Source organism: Leucopleurus acutus, assembly GCF_964270905.1.
Source record: "Leucopleurus acutus genome assembly, chromosome: 9".
Taxonomy (NCBI): domain Eukaryota; kingdom Metazoa; phylum Chordata; class Mammalia; order Artiodactyla; family Delphinidae; genus Leucopleurus; species Leucopleurus acutus.
Genome location: NC_139144.1, coordinates 91,552,650 through 91,568,996, shown reverse-complemented (window position 1 = coordinate 91,568,996; position 16,347 = coordinate 91,552,650). Strand labels below are relative to the sequence as shown.

At 37.1% G+C, this 16,347-nt stretch overlaps 1 protein-coding gene across 2 annotated transcripts in view; it reads right to left on the bottom strand.

The window, feature by feature from the left end:
- The window catches only part of NUP205 (nucleoporin 205), a gene marked incomplete at its 5' end in the record, with an annotated part of 80,453 nt that overhangs the window by 2,811 nt on the left and 61,295 nt on the right, over positions 1 to 16,347 (bottom strand). Inside the window, 4 exons of one of the 2 annotated variants that reach the window (XM_082846801.1) lie at positions 1,385 to 1,551; positions 8,797 to 8,923; positions 9,145 to 9,273; positions 11,293 to 11,369. In XM_082846801.1, coding sequence (XP_082702927.1) covers positions 1,385 to 1,551; positions 8,797 to 8,923; positions 9,145 to 9,273; positions 11,293 to 11,369 — 500 coding nt within the window. The remainder of the gene's footprint in view (positions 1 to 1,384; positions 1,552 to 8,796; positions 8,924 to 9,144; positions 9,274 to 11,292; positions 11,370 to 16,347) is intronic. The other variant, XM_082846800.1, reaches the window with a different exon arrangement.

The window sequence follows — 16,347 nt, the reverse complement described above, 5'->3', positions numbered from 1 at the left end:
TGGGACTGGTGGAGTGCCACATGCTTTACCGTGATGCTGCAGCCCCTCCTGTGTGTACTAGCATCACCCATAAGCTATGCACGACGGGGAAGGACTGCCGGGTGTAAACCACACAATTTCAGGGGTTACCTGAACCCAGTCAATAACACCTGCCTCAACCTGTACTTGCTAGCTGTGTGGCTTTGGATAAGTTAGTCTGTCTTTCAGTGCCTCAGCTTCCTCATCTGAGGAATGGGAGACACAACAATATCTGCCTAAGGTATTCAGGTAGAATATGTAGCTCATGGCTTGGCACATCATAAACTCTCAATAAATGTCCCCTAGAATTATAAGAATGGTAAAAGAGAGTAGGCTCTGACTACTCTTAAGAGTGACATGGTGTTTTTCAGAAAACCTGGTGTGAACCAGGAATGGCAAAATGGCTCAACATGCAGGCTGCCACAAAAGACACGAAGCTTCAGCACTGGCCAAGGGAAGCCTTATAGCTCAGCTGTGCCACATGGAAAGAAAGAGCAGGCCCAGTAACTAAGCATCTTTAGTTACAATAAGTGCCAGGGTATGATTCTGGATCATTGAGAGAAGGCAGTCAAGTCTGATACGCCATCTCATTTGTCTGAAAAATTCACTTAACAGATACTGAAAATGCTTAGGTAAGAGACATCTTGCCTAAGGAGTCACTTCTAACTGAAAAAGCATCTGCACCTAAGTTTCTCAGCACAGATTTTTAGAGTATAAATTACCAAACTCTTTATGCAAAGGCCAGCTACCGAAATTTCTACTGAATAGCAGGTGGTTTTCTTGAACAGGTACAACTTCCTGTCACTCAGTCAAGAGGTTCTATGCTCATGAGGTGTGCTGCTTAGGTGAGGAGCTCTTCTTCAAGCCACACAGAGCTCTGAGTCATTGTAATTCCTTTCATCTCACTGCACGCATCATCTTTACCTACAAGTCTGACACCAGACTCCTGGTCCTTATCAGTAAAAACAATGGCTTCTCAAAAGTCTCCATCACTTGGGACTTCCCTGGTGGTCCAGTGGTAAAGAATCTGCCTTACAATGCAGGGGGCGCAGGTTCCATCCCTGGTCAGGAAACTAGGATCCCACACGCCGCGGGGCAGCTGAGCCCGCACGCCAAAACTGCTGAGCTCGTGCGCCTCAACTGGGGAGCCTGCATGCCGCAAACTGCAGAGCCCAGGCGCTCTGGACCCCACGAGCCACAACTAGAGAGAGAAGGCCTGCACGCCACAATGAGAGAGGCCCGCACACCACAACGAAGAGCCCGAGTGCCGCAACTAAGACCCGACGCAGCCAAAAATAAATAAAATAAATAATAAAATAACTCCTAAAAAAATAAAATTATCTACCGCTCATTATAAGATTTATACCTCTTTTATCTCATCTGGGGGAAGTTGCTCCACGTTCTGTAGCTTGTTGACACTCCGTCGATGACTGTCATAATAGCTGAAGAAATCATTAGCGCTCTGTTTCAGCAGGTAGACAATAATGCCCAAACCAGGTAGGCGCCAGTATGGAACCACTGGAGCTTGGGTATCTAATAGAGTTGATAAAAAACAATGTTCTACTTATAGCCATCTTATATGAATCTCAAATGACCTGTTTTTTTTAAAAAAAGGAAAGCCCAGGAATTTAAGGGCATGTAAACTATTATTAAAACCAATCCAAGACTACTTTTAAATACCACTGACAGTTCAAAGGAGTGGTTAGGAGCTACTGTAATGAGGTAGGTACATAAGGCTGGAGCCTTGAGACAATAAGGAGATCTGGCTGATGGACACTGAGACAGCTTACCCTTTACTGGGTGAAGACCTCTTTGAGAACTCTACAGAAGTTATAAACCTTTACACCTGTCTCTCCACCACCCCCCACCCCGTGCATACAAATACAGTTTACAGTTTCCTGACCCCAGGTGAATAACTCCTGCCTCGCCCTGTGGCTCTACTTATATGGACTCATTTCCAGTCTGCATCTTTCTGGTTGCTGAGTTCCCAGATCAAAGTTATTCTTCCAAAGAGACAAGGAGAACGCTAACAAATAGTTAAAAAATAGATAATTAAATTTAAAGTTTAGTAAGTCTTCTACCACAATAACTCCATTTGGATAGCAAAACAAAATGATCTGCCTTTTACTTGACGACTTTCTGATGAAGGTATAAAAGAAAAATGTGATGTTGGAAAAGCTGTTTGTAGAGGAAAGAAAAACAAGGCGAGCAATAATGTTCCTATTCTATTGATAGAGATGGTTTGTGTGGTGCAAGTAAAGCAATTTCCTCTTGTGACTGAGGGATTTCTTTGAGAAACACCTTGGTAATTTCAGGTTTAATTTGGAGATAATCTTTGTTTAATGGCCCCAACTGCCATGAACACTGAAGGAGAGATCTATATTTGCTTCCTTCACTGCCACCCCCTTGAACTTTGCTCCAAAGTCCAATCTCATAGACCTTCATGTGGAGGGGAAAAGAGAAAAGAGTCCCTTGTCAGTGGATTCTGCCACCAAAAAAATATCCTATACTCATCGGATTTGCCAATTCTCCTTCACCAGTCTCAGTGAAGATATGACAATCTTTATGATACAGGTCATCACAGAGAGCCTTCTTCTAGTGAAATTAGGTACGCCGGTCCCCAGACAACATTTGTGTGACCTCAACTTGGTAGGAAGCTATCCATAAATATGATGGTCTAATGCTGAGAGTATTCCAAATCACTTCAGGAGTTCTTATATACTAACTTGCTTAAGCCTAGAAAATATTAGAGCTTTCAGAGGCACCAGACTTAGACATCAGATGAGGATGGCCCATGAGATATCTAACTACAGAAACAGATTCTGCAGAAAAGACCATGAAGTCAAAGAAGTGGAAGTGCTACAGAAAAGGGTCCCTTGATCACAAGTAATAGTAAATATACTAGAGGATAACAATAATACAACAGCAATAATAGAATAATAATAGCTAACATTGATGTCATGCCAAGCACCAGGCACTGTTCTAAAGCACTTTACACATATTAACACATTTAATCCTTACAATAATTCATCGGAGGGAGCTTGTTATTACTTCCACTTTATAGACAAGGAAACTGAGGCACAAAGAGATAAGTCATTTTTCTTAAGTCACTTGTAGCACTGGGATTTAAATCCAGGCAGTTCATCATCAGTCCGTGCTCTTAACCACTAGGTTAAACCATCTCTCTATAACTAAATATTCTAGAACCTACCAGATACCTACCCATTCATATGTCTAGAATTGGCAGAGAAGAATATGCTTATTAACCCTTAAAAAAGTCTGAAGAAAAATAAAGACCAATTTATAAGGTTTCATAAAGTTCATCTTTAAGTATTCAAGATCAAAAAACAACATGGTATGCAAAAGATTGGCTCAAAATGATAAGAAACTAATGAAATTTTAATAATTATTAGTGATATTAATGTTTTGAAGAATAAATGACAAAATTACAATTTTGTTTAAAAAATCTTATGCTCAGGTTAAATTTGTTTTAAAAAGTTAGATTCAAAGGGGAAGAAAAGGATTGCCCTCTTGAGGCAGTTAGAGGTCTGCATCAAGCTATAGACCTACAGGGATTAGTAAACAGATTCATGCTCATTTACAAACTCCCAGACAGAAAGGGGACACAGCAGGTTAAATGTCACTGCTGTGTGGTAGGAAAACCACTCTTCTGAATGCAAAGGGGGCTCTGAGTAGGATTCCCAGTCATCCCATGCCCCTCCAAGTGAAGAAGACCTCCTTTTTCCTATTTGCTGAGCCACCTGAACTAGCACTTTTCCCGCATGCCGGTGAGGCTGCACCTTTGTAGTCTAGTAATCTTCCTGGCAGCAAACTTTTTGAATATAGGAGAAAGCTAGAACTATGCAGAATTAATTTGCTTAACTAAGTCAAAGAAATTGTTTTATATATCCAGTTTGAATGATTTAAGCACTTTATTCCATAAAATATTACCATAAATCTTTATAGTTACTTCCTCAATTTATTTAAGACATACTCTCACCCAAGGCTACTCCAAATGAATCACTGAATGACAGGTATTTTAAAGTAAAGGTATCTTATTAGGTTTTAAGAACTTGTTTCCAAATATGTCAAACTAAGACCATACCAGACAACAGCCCACTCCCTGCTCATGGCAGAAAATAAAAAACCTAGACATAACACAAAAAATAACTACCTAAAGTTACCAAAGTAAACGGAAGCAGACAGACGCTGGTAGGGAGTGCAGGCGCACTGGGAAGAGGGCAGATGGAACCGGTACAACTCTAAGCTCGCAGCTCATGGCCTTCGGCCTGGGGCTAAGTACACCCAGCAGTAGCACAAGCAACACAATGCAGAAGCAGGAGTGCTGATGGAAAAAGCAGTCATTAACGCCTGACAAACCAAAAAAACAGCAGCTGAGAAGCCGGGAAACCATGACCAGTGAAGAAAGTTTTAGGGGAATCCCAGGAGAGTAGAGAGGGGATCCCTATAGCTACCCACATCACTAACTGACCCCTGAACCATGCACGTAACACACTCAAAACATCTCAGCTAAAGGCAAAAGACATAAACTGACGCAGCACCTGTCACCCAAGAATCAGTGTTCACAGGTCAAAACAGCCAAGGTAATTAAGCCAAAACAAAAGAAAAACACCATACAGGGAAAAAATAATGGAATCTAGAACCTTCAAACCTTTGTAATGTTCAGTATACAATTTTAAATACCCAACATATAAACAACTAAGAAAATGGAACACATTCTCAAGAGACAAGAAAACCAAGCAAGTCTAATCCCTGATAAACCAGATGTTGGTAACTAATGAATGAGCGTTTTAAAGTAGCTATTATAACTGAGGGAAAACAAACAATGAAAACATAGTTAATCTCAGTAGAGAAAATAAAAATGAGATAAGAGAATCAAACAAAAATTCTAAAACTGAAAAATACAATTTCTGAAATAAAAATATTCACTGGATATATTTTGCCAAATAGAGCTTATTGAGGAAAGAATAAGTGAACTTGAAGATAAAGCAACTGAAGTGGTCAAAAAGCACAAACTTCCAGTTTTAAGATAAATAAGCACTAGGGATGTAATGTACCATGCAATAAATATAATTCACACTGCTCTATGTCATACATAAAAGTTGTTAGGAGAGTAAATCCTAAGGGTCCTCATCACAAGGAAAAAAAATTTTCCCCTTTTATTTTGTGTCTATATGAGATGATGGATGTTCACTAAACTTATTGTGATAACCATTTCATGATGCATGTAAGTCAGATCATTATGCTGTACACCTTAAACTTACACAGTGCTGTATGTCAATTATATCTCAATAAAACTGGAAGAAAAAAATTCCAGTCTTCCATTATCTGTAAATATAGTTGCTAACGTAAAATTTACATATTCATGATACCAAGATATAAACAAAAAATTACAAGGAGGAATGGTTGCAAAAAATAAATGATCTGCCCATTACATTTACCTTCAGGGCCTTGAAATCATGCTAACATACATAAACTGTAATGCAACTTTACATGAGATAGTAAATCAAATAATAAAAAAGTATAGCAGGGGCCTCCCTGGTGGCGCAGTGGTTGAGAGTCTGCCTGCCGATGCAGGGGACACGGGTTCATGCCCCGGTCCAGGAAGATCCCACATGCCGTGCAGCGGCTGGGCCCGTGAGCCATGGCCACTGAGCCTGCGCATACGGAGCCTGTGCTCCACAACGGGAGAGGCTACAACAGTGGGAGGCCCGCGTACCGCAAAAAAAAGTATAGCAAATGTTCTCATCCTATTTCTTATAAATAAAGAGCATTACAAAAAAAAAAACATAGTATCAAACCATCTAATATATGTTTGAAGAGAATGGGGCTGAAAATATTTGAAGAAAAAAAGAGTCAAAATTTCCCCAAAATTGATAAAACAAAGAAATGTACAGATGAAAAATTCTCAACAACACTAAACGGAATAAAAACAAAGATGCCCACACCAAGGCACGTTAACAGTCAAACTGTTTAAAGAGGAAGAGCACATCTCAAGTGCAGCAACAGAAAAACAACACTTTACATATAGAGGAACAATATTCCCATCAATGACTGACTTCTCATTATAAATCATGGAAGACAAAAGAAAGTGAAACCATATCTTTAAAGTACAGAAAGCACAAAACTACCAGCTCAGAATTCTATATCCAGCAGAATTATCCTGCAAGAATAAAGGCAAAATCAAGACATTTTCAATAAAAGAAAGTTAAGAGAATTCATCACTAACGGACCCGTACTTATGTAAGAAATTTTTCGGCCTGAAGGAAAATGACACCACATGGAAACTCTGATCATTGAGAAAGAATAAGGAGCATCAAATGTGTTTAATATCTAAATAAATGCAAAAGACTTTTTTTCTTTTTTACCCTTTTGTTCTTTACTTATAAAGCATTAAAGTGTTTGAAATAAAAATTATTGTCTAAGGGAATTTATAGTGTATGTAGATGTAATACATGTAACAATTATAACATAAAAGAAGGGGGGAATGTGGGCCTATACAGTTGTAAGAGTTGTAAATTTTGAATGAAGTGGTACTATATTAACAATAAATAGGCTGTGAAAAACGATGGCAATTCCTAAAAAAAAAAAATACAAAGAAGTATAGGTAAAAACCCAAAGGTAAAATTAAAATCAAATTCTCTAAAACAGACTTTTTTTTAAAGCAGGTAAGGAAAAACAAAAAAACAGAGAAAGGAGGTAGAAAGCAATTAATAAGTAGAAAACAATTAAATGATAGACCCAAATTCAATCATATCAATAATTATATTAAATATTAAAGGACTAAACACACCACTAAAAGCAGAGATAGTCAAAATGGATTAAAGAAAAAAAAGACTCAACTCTCTGCTGTGTACAAGAGATGCACTTTAAACAGAAAAACATGGATAGGATGAAAATAAATGGACAGAAAGAAATAAACCATGTAAACCATAAGCATAAGATATTTTGAAACAGAAGAACAAAGATAGAGGATTTAAACCACCTGATTTCAAGACTTACTGTTGATATAAAGCTATTGAAGAATAAGTATATAAAGACAGTGTATATAAAGTATATAAAGACAGTGTGGTATTAAGAGAAAGAACAGACATACAGATTAATGGAACAGAATCGAGAGTCCAAAAATAAACCCAAATTTATGTGGTCAATTGATTTTTGAGAAAAGGTATCAAAGTAATCCAAACAGAAAAAGATGATGTTTTCAACAAATAGTACTAAAACTGGACACAGGCTCATCACTAGTCATCAAGGAAATGCAAATTAAAATCACAGTGAGATATCACAACACAACCACTAGAATGGCTGACAAACCAAGCATTGGCAAGCATGTGGATCAGCTAGAATTCTTATACATGGCTGGTAGGAATGCAAAATGACTGTACTTTGTAAAACAGAATGGCAGTATCTTATTTAGTTAAACATACCACAGAAGCCAGCAACTGCATTCTTAGGCATCTAATCAAAAGATATGAAAACATTATGTCCACATAAAGATTTATATCCAAATATTCATAGTGGCATTATTCACAATAGCTAAAAATCTGGAAATAACCCAAATGTCTATCAACTAGTGAAGAGATATATTATGGTATATTTTTAATATGGAATACCAGCCAGAAATAAAAAGGAACAAAATAGTAATACACACATGGATGGATTTCAAAAACACTGAGCTAAATGAAAGAAGTCGAAACACAAAAAACACTACATATTGTATGATTCCATTTATATAAAATTCTGGAAAAGGCAAAATAATAGACACCTTGACCAGGGGTCAAAGGAAACAATCACATGCAAAGGGACAAGAAGAAACTTTTAAGGATGAGGGAATTATTCTATATTTTGGTTGTGGTAGTGGTTACACACTGCATAAAATTACAAAAAGCACTCAAACTGTACACTTAAGATGGGTATATTTTGTTGTATGTAAATAAAAAACCTCAATAAAAAATATTTCTTAATCCCACTTGCTAGGACATTTTATAATGGAGTTAGACAAACAAGAGTTCTTGGCATAACATATTTTTTCATAATATTATTCTATTAAATAGATACTTTACGTGATTAAGCAATTTTCAGAGAAAATAAGATCCTGAAGACGATGAAAATGTGACAAAATGATTCACAGAAATCTCAAACAAAAGATTTCTTGAGATCATCACCAGTCCATCACAATACAACCACCAAGATCCAAACGGGCTTTGGCTTTTGAATGTCCCATGGGACAAAAGCTTTAACCAATCCATAATCCGGCCTCATATTCCTAATCTTCCCTACTGGGTCACTAGGGAATCATAGGCTACATCAGTTTACTAACTATCGAAATTTTACTTTGCTATGTTACAGAAATTTGGAGCGAAATACAAAACCTAACTAAGACACTAAATTCAGCTTAACATGATTTAACATACAAACTATTTTCATACTTTTCACCTGGCTAGTTTACTCTCCAATCCTAGAGCCTTTTGGGTCTCACACGCTACATAAAACTATACTCTCCCCACACGGCTCTTCCAGATTCATCCTCAGAAAATCTTAAATTTCTCTATTTTTTCCAGTTCTCCAGCTGTATCCACAGGTCTGACAAGAGTACCTCCTCATCACTCCTTCTTAAAGAAGTCGTTTTAAAAATTTCCCATTCATTACTCGTGGTTAAAAAAAAAAAAATTGCATCGTACTGGGGCCAACTAGAGCTTGTCATAATCCTGGCAACTTAATTCCTCAAATACAGAAAGAAAGAACTAGCTAGCTCACCTTGCCGGGGCCCATCTCTATTAATGGTTTCTGACAGGCTAGGGGTGAAGAGACACACAGCATGCTGAAAGGTAGGGGAACTCTGTAACATGAGTGACTGGCAATATTCCATGACATTGGCACAAATCTACAAAGGAAGAACAAGCAGTAACAAAAATATTAGCTCCCCAAATGCCTCATATCATGGAAATCCAGATTTGAAGGAGAACAAAGTTATAGATCAGTTTGTAAAATTACAACAAAGTTACAAATCAATTTGTAAAATTACCCACATCTATTATTTTTCTCAAATATCTCCAAAAACATAAAAAGCTTAAAGAATAGCTACACAACTCTCACTCCTCTTACCTGCTGCATAGCCAGTTCGATCTCATCTTTCTTGCTCACTCTATCCCCCTCCACATTATCATCTTGAAATTTAAACTGACGCAGTCTGTCGGAGCCACCAAAGCGACTTAGTAGTCCTAAGCACTGGCGCTAAGGAAAGAAAAGATACTTCCTTGTTCATATCTAGTTGTATATGTTTAAAGTTAGTGACCTATCTTTCTTGAGGGAGAAAAAAAAGAAAAACTCAGTGGGGAATGAAATCACTCTTTAAAGCATCTAATTTCTTACTTCCAACTGACTCAACTAAGGTTAGCAATATTAAAATTTACCTTTCTGCAAATGTATTTACTTGGCAGACAACTCATTAAAAGAATATTAATTCTTTTAGCAGTTAACCCCGACTAAAATCTAAGTGCTTGCCAAAGATTTTTTGTATCACACCAAATAATTCCTTAGTAGATTCCCATTAAATAAATACTAATCAATAAACAATGAGAAGCAAAATGAGATGGCAAACAGAAGCAGATTCGTGATAATTTTGTCTACTAAGGCTCAAATTTAAAGGCTCTAACTCCTGTGGCTACTTCTGGGGACTTCAAAAAGGAGTTGGGAACACAGAAGAAACCTTGGCAGATAAATCGCAAAGCTCATTTGTTTGAAATGTTGGTACTTTTCACCTGAGAATATAATTGTTCCTAAGGTTCTCAGTGGGAAAGGACAAGCTTTGCAAAATTGGCAGTATGTCCAGAATCAGAGATGTGGGTTCCAATTACAGGTACATGACTTTTTGCTATATGTCCTGGGACAAGTTATTTAACTTCCTCAAGCCTCTGTGTTCATATTTCTAGAGTGATAATAGCAATTCCTACCTTATAAGATTATTGTTAGGATTACCTGAGACATTGAATTGTATTTAAAGTGCTTAGTACAGTGTTTTGCACATAGTAAGTGCACAATAAAAACACGTTTAAAACATTGGTATTACACATACACACATTCACCCCTACATATATACATCCATATATATTATATAATATCTAACTTAAACTGATGTTAGTTTAAATAATAAGTATGGATAAGGCAAAACATACTAAGGAGATTATAATGTAAATTTAATTTGTCAAAATACTCTTTTTAAATCTTAAAATTGGCTGTTTGCTATTCTTACAGACAAAAACAGATGCACTATCACATTTCCAGAGGCTACCTTATGAAAGATGCATCAAAAATATTTTTTTCTCCCCACCAATGAAAAAAGTTAGAAGGCTTAAAAAAACAAAACAAAACAGAGTATTTTGGCTTGGTTAGAGAGAGTACAAGCCTTTCTGGAGTGCTATTTGACAATGACTCAAAATGTACTACTTGTATACCCATGCACCCATTGATAACAATTATGCTGATGGCAGCATTTTTCTTTTGGAAACTTGAAAAACAGCTCATGAAAAGAGGACTGTTTAAGAAAATTACTGTATCAAAAATAATGGAATATAAATATAATTCTTCTGCAGCCAAAAAAAAGTGAAGGTGCTCAAATCAAAGCAGGCCAGGAGGCTCCCAGAAAGACTGCGATAACATATCTAATTGATAAGCTATCTACTCTGTTTGAACATATTGAAAAGAGATTACATAACTGGAGGAGAGTTTGGGAATAAATTAGAAATAAGTACATAAAACCAAGCAAATAAAAAAAAGAAACAATTACTTACTCTAGGAAAAACAATGTTGTATAGAAAAGTAAAATATGGTCCATCCATGGCTTATTCATAAATAAAATTTCATAGTAATAATAATATAACACTAAATATTAATCTAATCGAAATTATGATATGATTAGAGTTGGGGGTGGGGACACGTTACAAGAGAGGTACATATTGTATGACAGAAGAACAGGAGTAAAGAGATCTAAATTCTCATCCTTCTCGATGGAAGGTCAACAGATGACTCTTAAAATTGGAAAATCAAGTAGTAGTAACATAAGCATATTATTTAGAGATATGAAAGAATCAATTAAAACCATTGCTGGCTTTACCCAAATTCAGGGAGCAGAATGGGGAGGATCAGTGAGAGGACTGTTGTATTTTGTTACAAGTCTTATAGCTGCTCTTTAAAGAAGTAAAAAAAAATTTTTTAATTTAAAAAATAAAAAAGAAATAAGAAAGAATCAGTTACCTGGAATCTTCCAATATGTCCCTGTAGCTCCATTAGAGATCCTTCATTAACATCAACATCAAGTTCACTTAGTATACCTATAAAATTTGGAATGCTTTTAAATGTAGTGTTATAATCAAAAAATCAAAAACATTAAAAAACCAGGAATGGTAGTTTTACTATTTTATATTTATATATGTATAAATATATATATTTATATATATATGCATAAATAGACACAGACTCTGCCATGAAGGAGGTTTGAGAAATACGACTTTACAAAGATTGTGTACCACCACACAATATGTTAAGTGTACCACACCACATATTCAGTCATATGCAAGCTAAATCTAGACTGAATCAGTAATTCAAAAAGGCACTTCAAAGTTTTTGAGAAAAATCGACTTTTTATTTATAAACATAAAAGTTAAAATTTTCTAAACTCAGCAGTAAATTACTTTCTCATGTAACAGTTCAGAATATAAAACACTAAAAATGAAATGCATATTTTTCTTTTATCTCGTCTATGTATTGTACCATTTGATATTTTTTCTTTTCCCTTAGGCAAAGTACAGTTTACACATACACAAAAAAGTTGCCATTCAATTTCTCAGTTTGGACCCATTACGAAATCCCTAAAGCTGATCAACCTTTTATAGTACCATGGACTCCCTTTATTTCTATTGAGCCCTCCAAGCAAACCCATGGGTCATTCTCTCCACTGATTTATTTCTTTGTTCTATGACTGTAGCCATGAGGAGAACCCAGCTGATCCTGTCCCAGCCACCCTAACTATCCATGTGTTTTCACAATCCCTTTAATCCATTTCTTACTTCCAAGCATACACTCCATAGCACATAACCTGGAACCTTATCCTTTGCTCCTTATAATGACAAGCCTTCCTCCTTTTAGATTTCTCAGCCCATCAAGCTCTACACAAACCTACAGAAAATACTCATATCACTTGGCACATGCTGGCTTGTTACCTCACCTGCGCCTCACTGCTCCACTAGCTCCTTTCCCTTTCCCACCTCCACCTCCACGGGGAGTAGGTTCCCAGAATCACTTTATTTAATTACTTTCTAAAATTTACCCTACCGCAGAGGATTTTTCTGCACTATCTAAAAATGTGTTCAGGTCTCCCTTGTACTCCAAAACAAAACAAAACCAAGTAAAACCCTGGTTAATATCAAATTCTTGAAATATTTTTTTCTCCATTTGTTGCTTGTGATTCTTATGCCCTCCTTTTCCATCTTAACCCCTTGAAAGCTGGAGTTTGCACTTAACACTACCGTGGAACTTTGGCTTTTTCCTGTTTGTCCTTAACCTTTCTGATCTCTGCAACCTGTGTTGCTGTTCCCCAGTTCTTTCATTCCTCCTGCACACCAACTGCTGCCTCTATTTTAAAAAACTAGCAATTCTCAGATTCTTTTTTCTTTTGGCAGCACCGAATGGCATGTGGAGCTTCCCCAATCAAGGATCGAACCCGTGTCCCCTGCAGGGAAATAGCACAGTCTTAACCACTGGACCACCAGGGAAGTCCAATTCTCAGATTCTTAAGACCTTTCTGCTATATGCCACCTGAGTGCTGTGGACCATATATATCATCCTCAACTCCAAAACACTTTACAGAATATCTGTGGGTCACAGATAAAAAATTAACCTGATGATAAGTAGTTGAGGAGGTATAACATATCTGGTACTGGGCTAAGCATTTAAGACAAAACCATGTAGTAAAATTACAGGATAATACAAAACCGTAAGTAATCAAGGGCTGAACTGGGCAGAGTAGGGTTAAGAGGAGTATAAATTATTTTTTAAAGTTATTTTAAAAAATTAGGAGGGTATTTGGCATTATCTTTTAAAATTATTTTAAAGTGTGTGTGTGTGTATATATATACACACACGTATGTAATGGTATATATGTATGTGTGTATATATATATATAAAAGTATATTTATATCTGACAAAGCACTGCCAGGAACTTACCAAGCCTACCAGCTCAAATATACAAAAATGTATATGTATATGTATACACACACACAAAGTTATTAAATGCCGTACTGTTTGACATTTTTAAAAAGATCGGAAACAGTCAACGTGTCACAGGGGTCTGGGTAACCACCTCACAATTGGAAAACTATTCCACCAATTAAAGAGTCAGGTAGGAACTATACATGCCAATGAGAAAAAATCCCCAAAACATAATGTGGGAAAAAAATTACAGAGCAGTGTGTATGGTATTTCATTTGTGTAGGGAGGAAAAAATTTTTATACCATGAGCAGAGAAACTGCTAGAAAAACAAAGTATAAATTGATAATTGGTTCCTTTTAGGAAGCAGGAATTGCTGGTCGGAGTGCTTTATTCTTTTATTTTGTTTGAATATACCATGAGCATGTTAAAATAAACTGTGCCTTTCTGAAGATAATTTTAATACAGTGACAGGGTTAAATGCTGCTATTAGTAAAATACAGAATATTTCAAGTATTTTTAAAAAGTAACGAAAGGGGACTTCCCTGGTGGCGCAGTGGTTGAGAGTCCGCCTGCCGATGCAGGGGACATGGGTTCGTGCCCCGGTCCGGGAAGATCCCACATGCCGCAGAGCGGCTGGGCCCGTGAGCCATGGCCGCTGAGCCTGCGCATCTGGAGCCTGTGCTCCGCAACGGGAGAGGCCACAACAGTGAGAGGCCCGCGTACCACAAAAACAAAAACAAAGAAAAAGGAACGAAAGGAAAATTCATCAATAAAATCACCTTGCCAGAGGGTATGATAAAAGGTAAATTCTCTCTGTACTAACTCAGGACTTCTGGATTAAGATGGCAGAATGAAGTAGTATCATAGAATGTCCCTTCTATAATCAACTACAAATAAATGAAATTCACCAAAAAGGGAAAGGGGCCAACTTACGCCATAAATACTAAAGCATGGTGGTGCTTAAGGAAAAAAAAAAAGGGGAGATGAAGAAAATTCCAGGGGAGTAAGTAGCATAATTCAACTCATGACCCTCATCCCACCCCTCAGAAGCAGTACAGAGAAAAGAAGATAAGCCAACAAACTCTTGCAAATTCTCATGGAGACCCCACAATTTGCGAAGCAGCACATTTGGTTGATTAAGTAAATTAAGTAATTAGGAGAACTAGCAATTAGGAGAAACCAAGGTAAAAACCATTTGGAGAAGAACCACTACATAGCACTATGGTAAGTAAAGGCAAGGGTGGCCTGTCTTGGTATCATCTCAGGACACTGGAATGAAGTGGGGACATGAACATAATAAGCACACAGGACTAAGATACTCCAAGGCTGGGTGGAGTTGACCCTGGGATCTCCGAAGAATGAGCACAGTCTCTAAGTACCTTAATATGCACTGCACTCTGCCCTTCCAAACTCTCTCCTCCCAACACAAAGGGCTCAGGTACTGAGGCATGCCCAGAGAGGAAAAAATATTGTGGGTGTTGGGGCAGAATCAGAAGTTGGCCTCAAAAAAAAAAAAAGAAGTTGGCCTCAGACTTCTCCACAGCAATATAAAGATGGAGGTAGTATAGGCTAGTAGTTAAGCACACAGACTCAGAAGCCACAGTGCATGAAAAACTCTACAGTATTATTTGTGTGACTTTGGACAAGTTAACCTCTCTGTGCCTCAGTTTCCTCATTTGTAAAAAAAATATGACATTATTATTAATAGTAGGCCATGCTTTCATTCAAGAATAAAGGCAACCTTTAGATGTCTGTAAACATTAGAGAGTTCAGGGAAGATTATATACTTTTTCTTAGGGGAGGGGACCTCAATACAAATTAAAAACACCAAGAGATAAATCAAAAGAAAGAACTCAGAAATGGTGAAGCTATAGGAGGAAAAAAAAGAATTGGTGTTTTTCTGTGAATCCATGTAAATATACAAGTAAAACTAAATAACTGAAGTTATTATGGTTACCAGACTGAATATAAATGATATTTACTTGTAAATATAATACAAGCAAACAACATGAGGGTGGAAAAAGAAGTGTAAAATAACTCATTACTTCATCTTTCACATCAGGAGTTAGTTGATTCTGTCTAAATTTTTTTTTTTTTTTTTTTCCATACGTGGGCCTCTCACTGTTGTGGCCTCTCCCGTTGCGGAGCACAGGCTCCGGACGCACAGGCTCAGCGGCCATGGCTCACGGGCCCAGCCGCTCCGTGGCATGTGGGATCCTCCCGGACCGGGGCACGAACCCATGTCCCCTGCATTGGCAGGCGGACTCTCAACCACTGCGCCACCAGGGAAGCCCCCTGTCTAAAATTTGTATTAAAAAATATGTAGTAAAATATGTAGTAAAAAAAATGTTTTTAATGACCAAAATATCTTAGTAGTTTATCATAATCTTTTCTTCTTCTTAATCATAGTGATATTTTAAGAACTAATATCTCTTGTACACTTGTAGTAAAGAAACATTTGTCTGGAATTCATCAATGTCTTCAGTTTCTCTTCAATTAGTTTTTCATCTGTAAAGTTCACGTAAAATTAAATAGTTGTTTTCTAAAACTGAATGTAAAAGGTATCCCATTCTCGTAAAGTACCTCTGTATGTCTGTTTCTCTCCACCGCCCCTCCCCCCCACAAATACATACATATACATAGAGCAATGTTTGAAAAGCTACTTATCTATGTTAACATTTGATAATTTCTAGATAGTGGGATTTGAGTGTTAATTATTTTCTTGAACTTTTTGAATTTTTTATACTGACCATATATCACTTTTATAAACATATTACTTCAAATAAAGGCAGTTAAGGGGACTTCCCTGGTGGTCCAGTGGTTAAAAATCCACCTTCTGATGCAAGGGACACAGCTTCAGTCCCTGGTCAGGGAACTAAGATCCCACATGCCGCGGGGCAACTAAGCCCACATGCCGCAGCAGAGGATCCCACGTACCGCAACAAAGATCCCGTGTGCCTCGACTAAGACCCGACGCAGCCAAAAATGAAATAAATAACTAAATAATTTTTTTAAAAAAAAGGCAGTTAACTCTGTTAGTTCCAATCTCAAATAAGTAATATATAGCTGCAAAGTAACAATAACCTCATTCTATTAAGTGT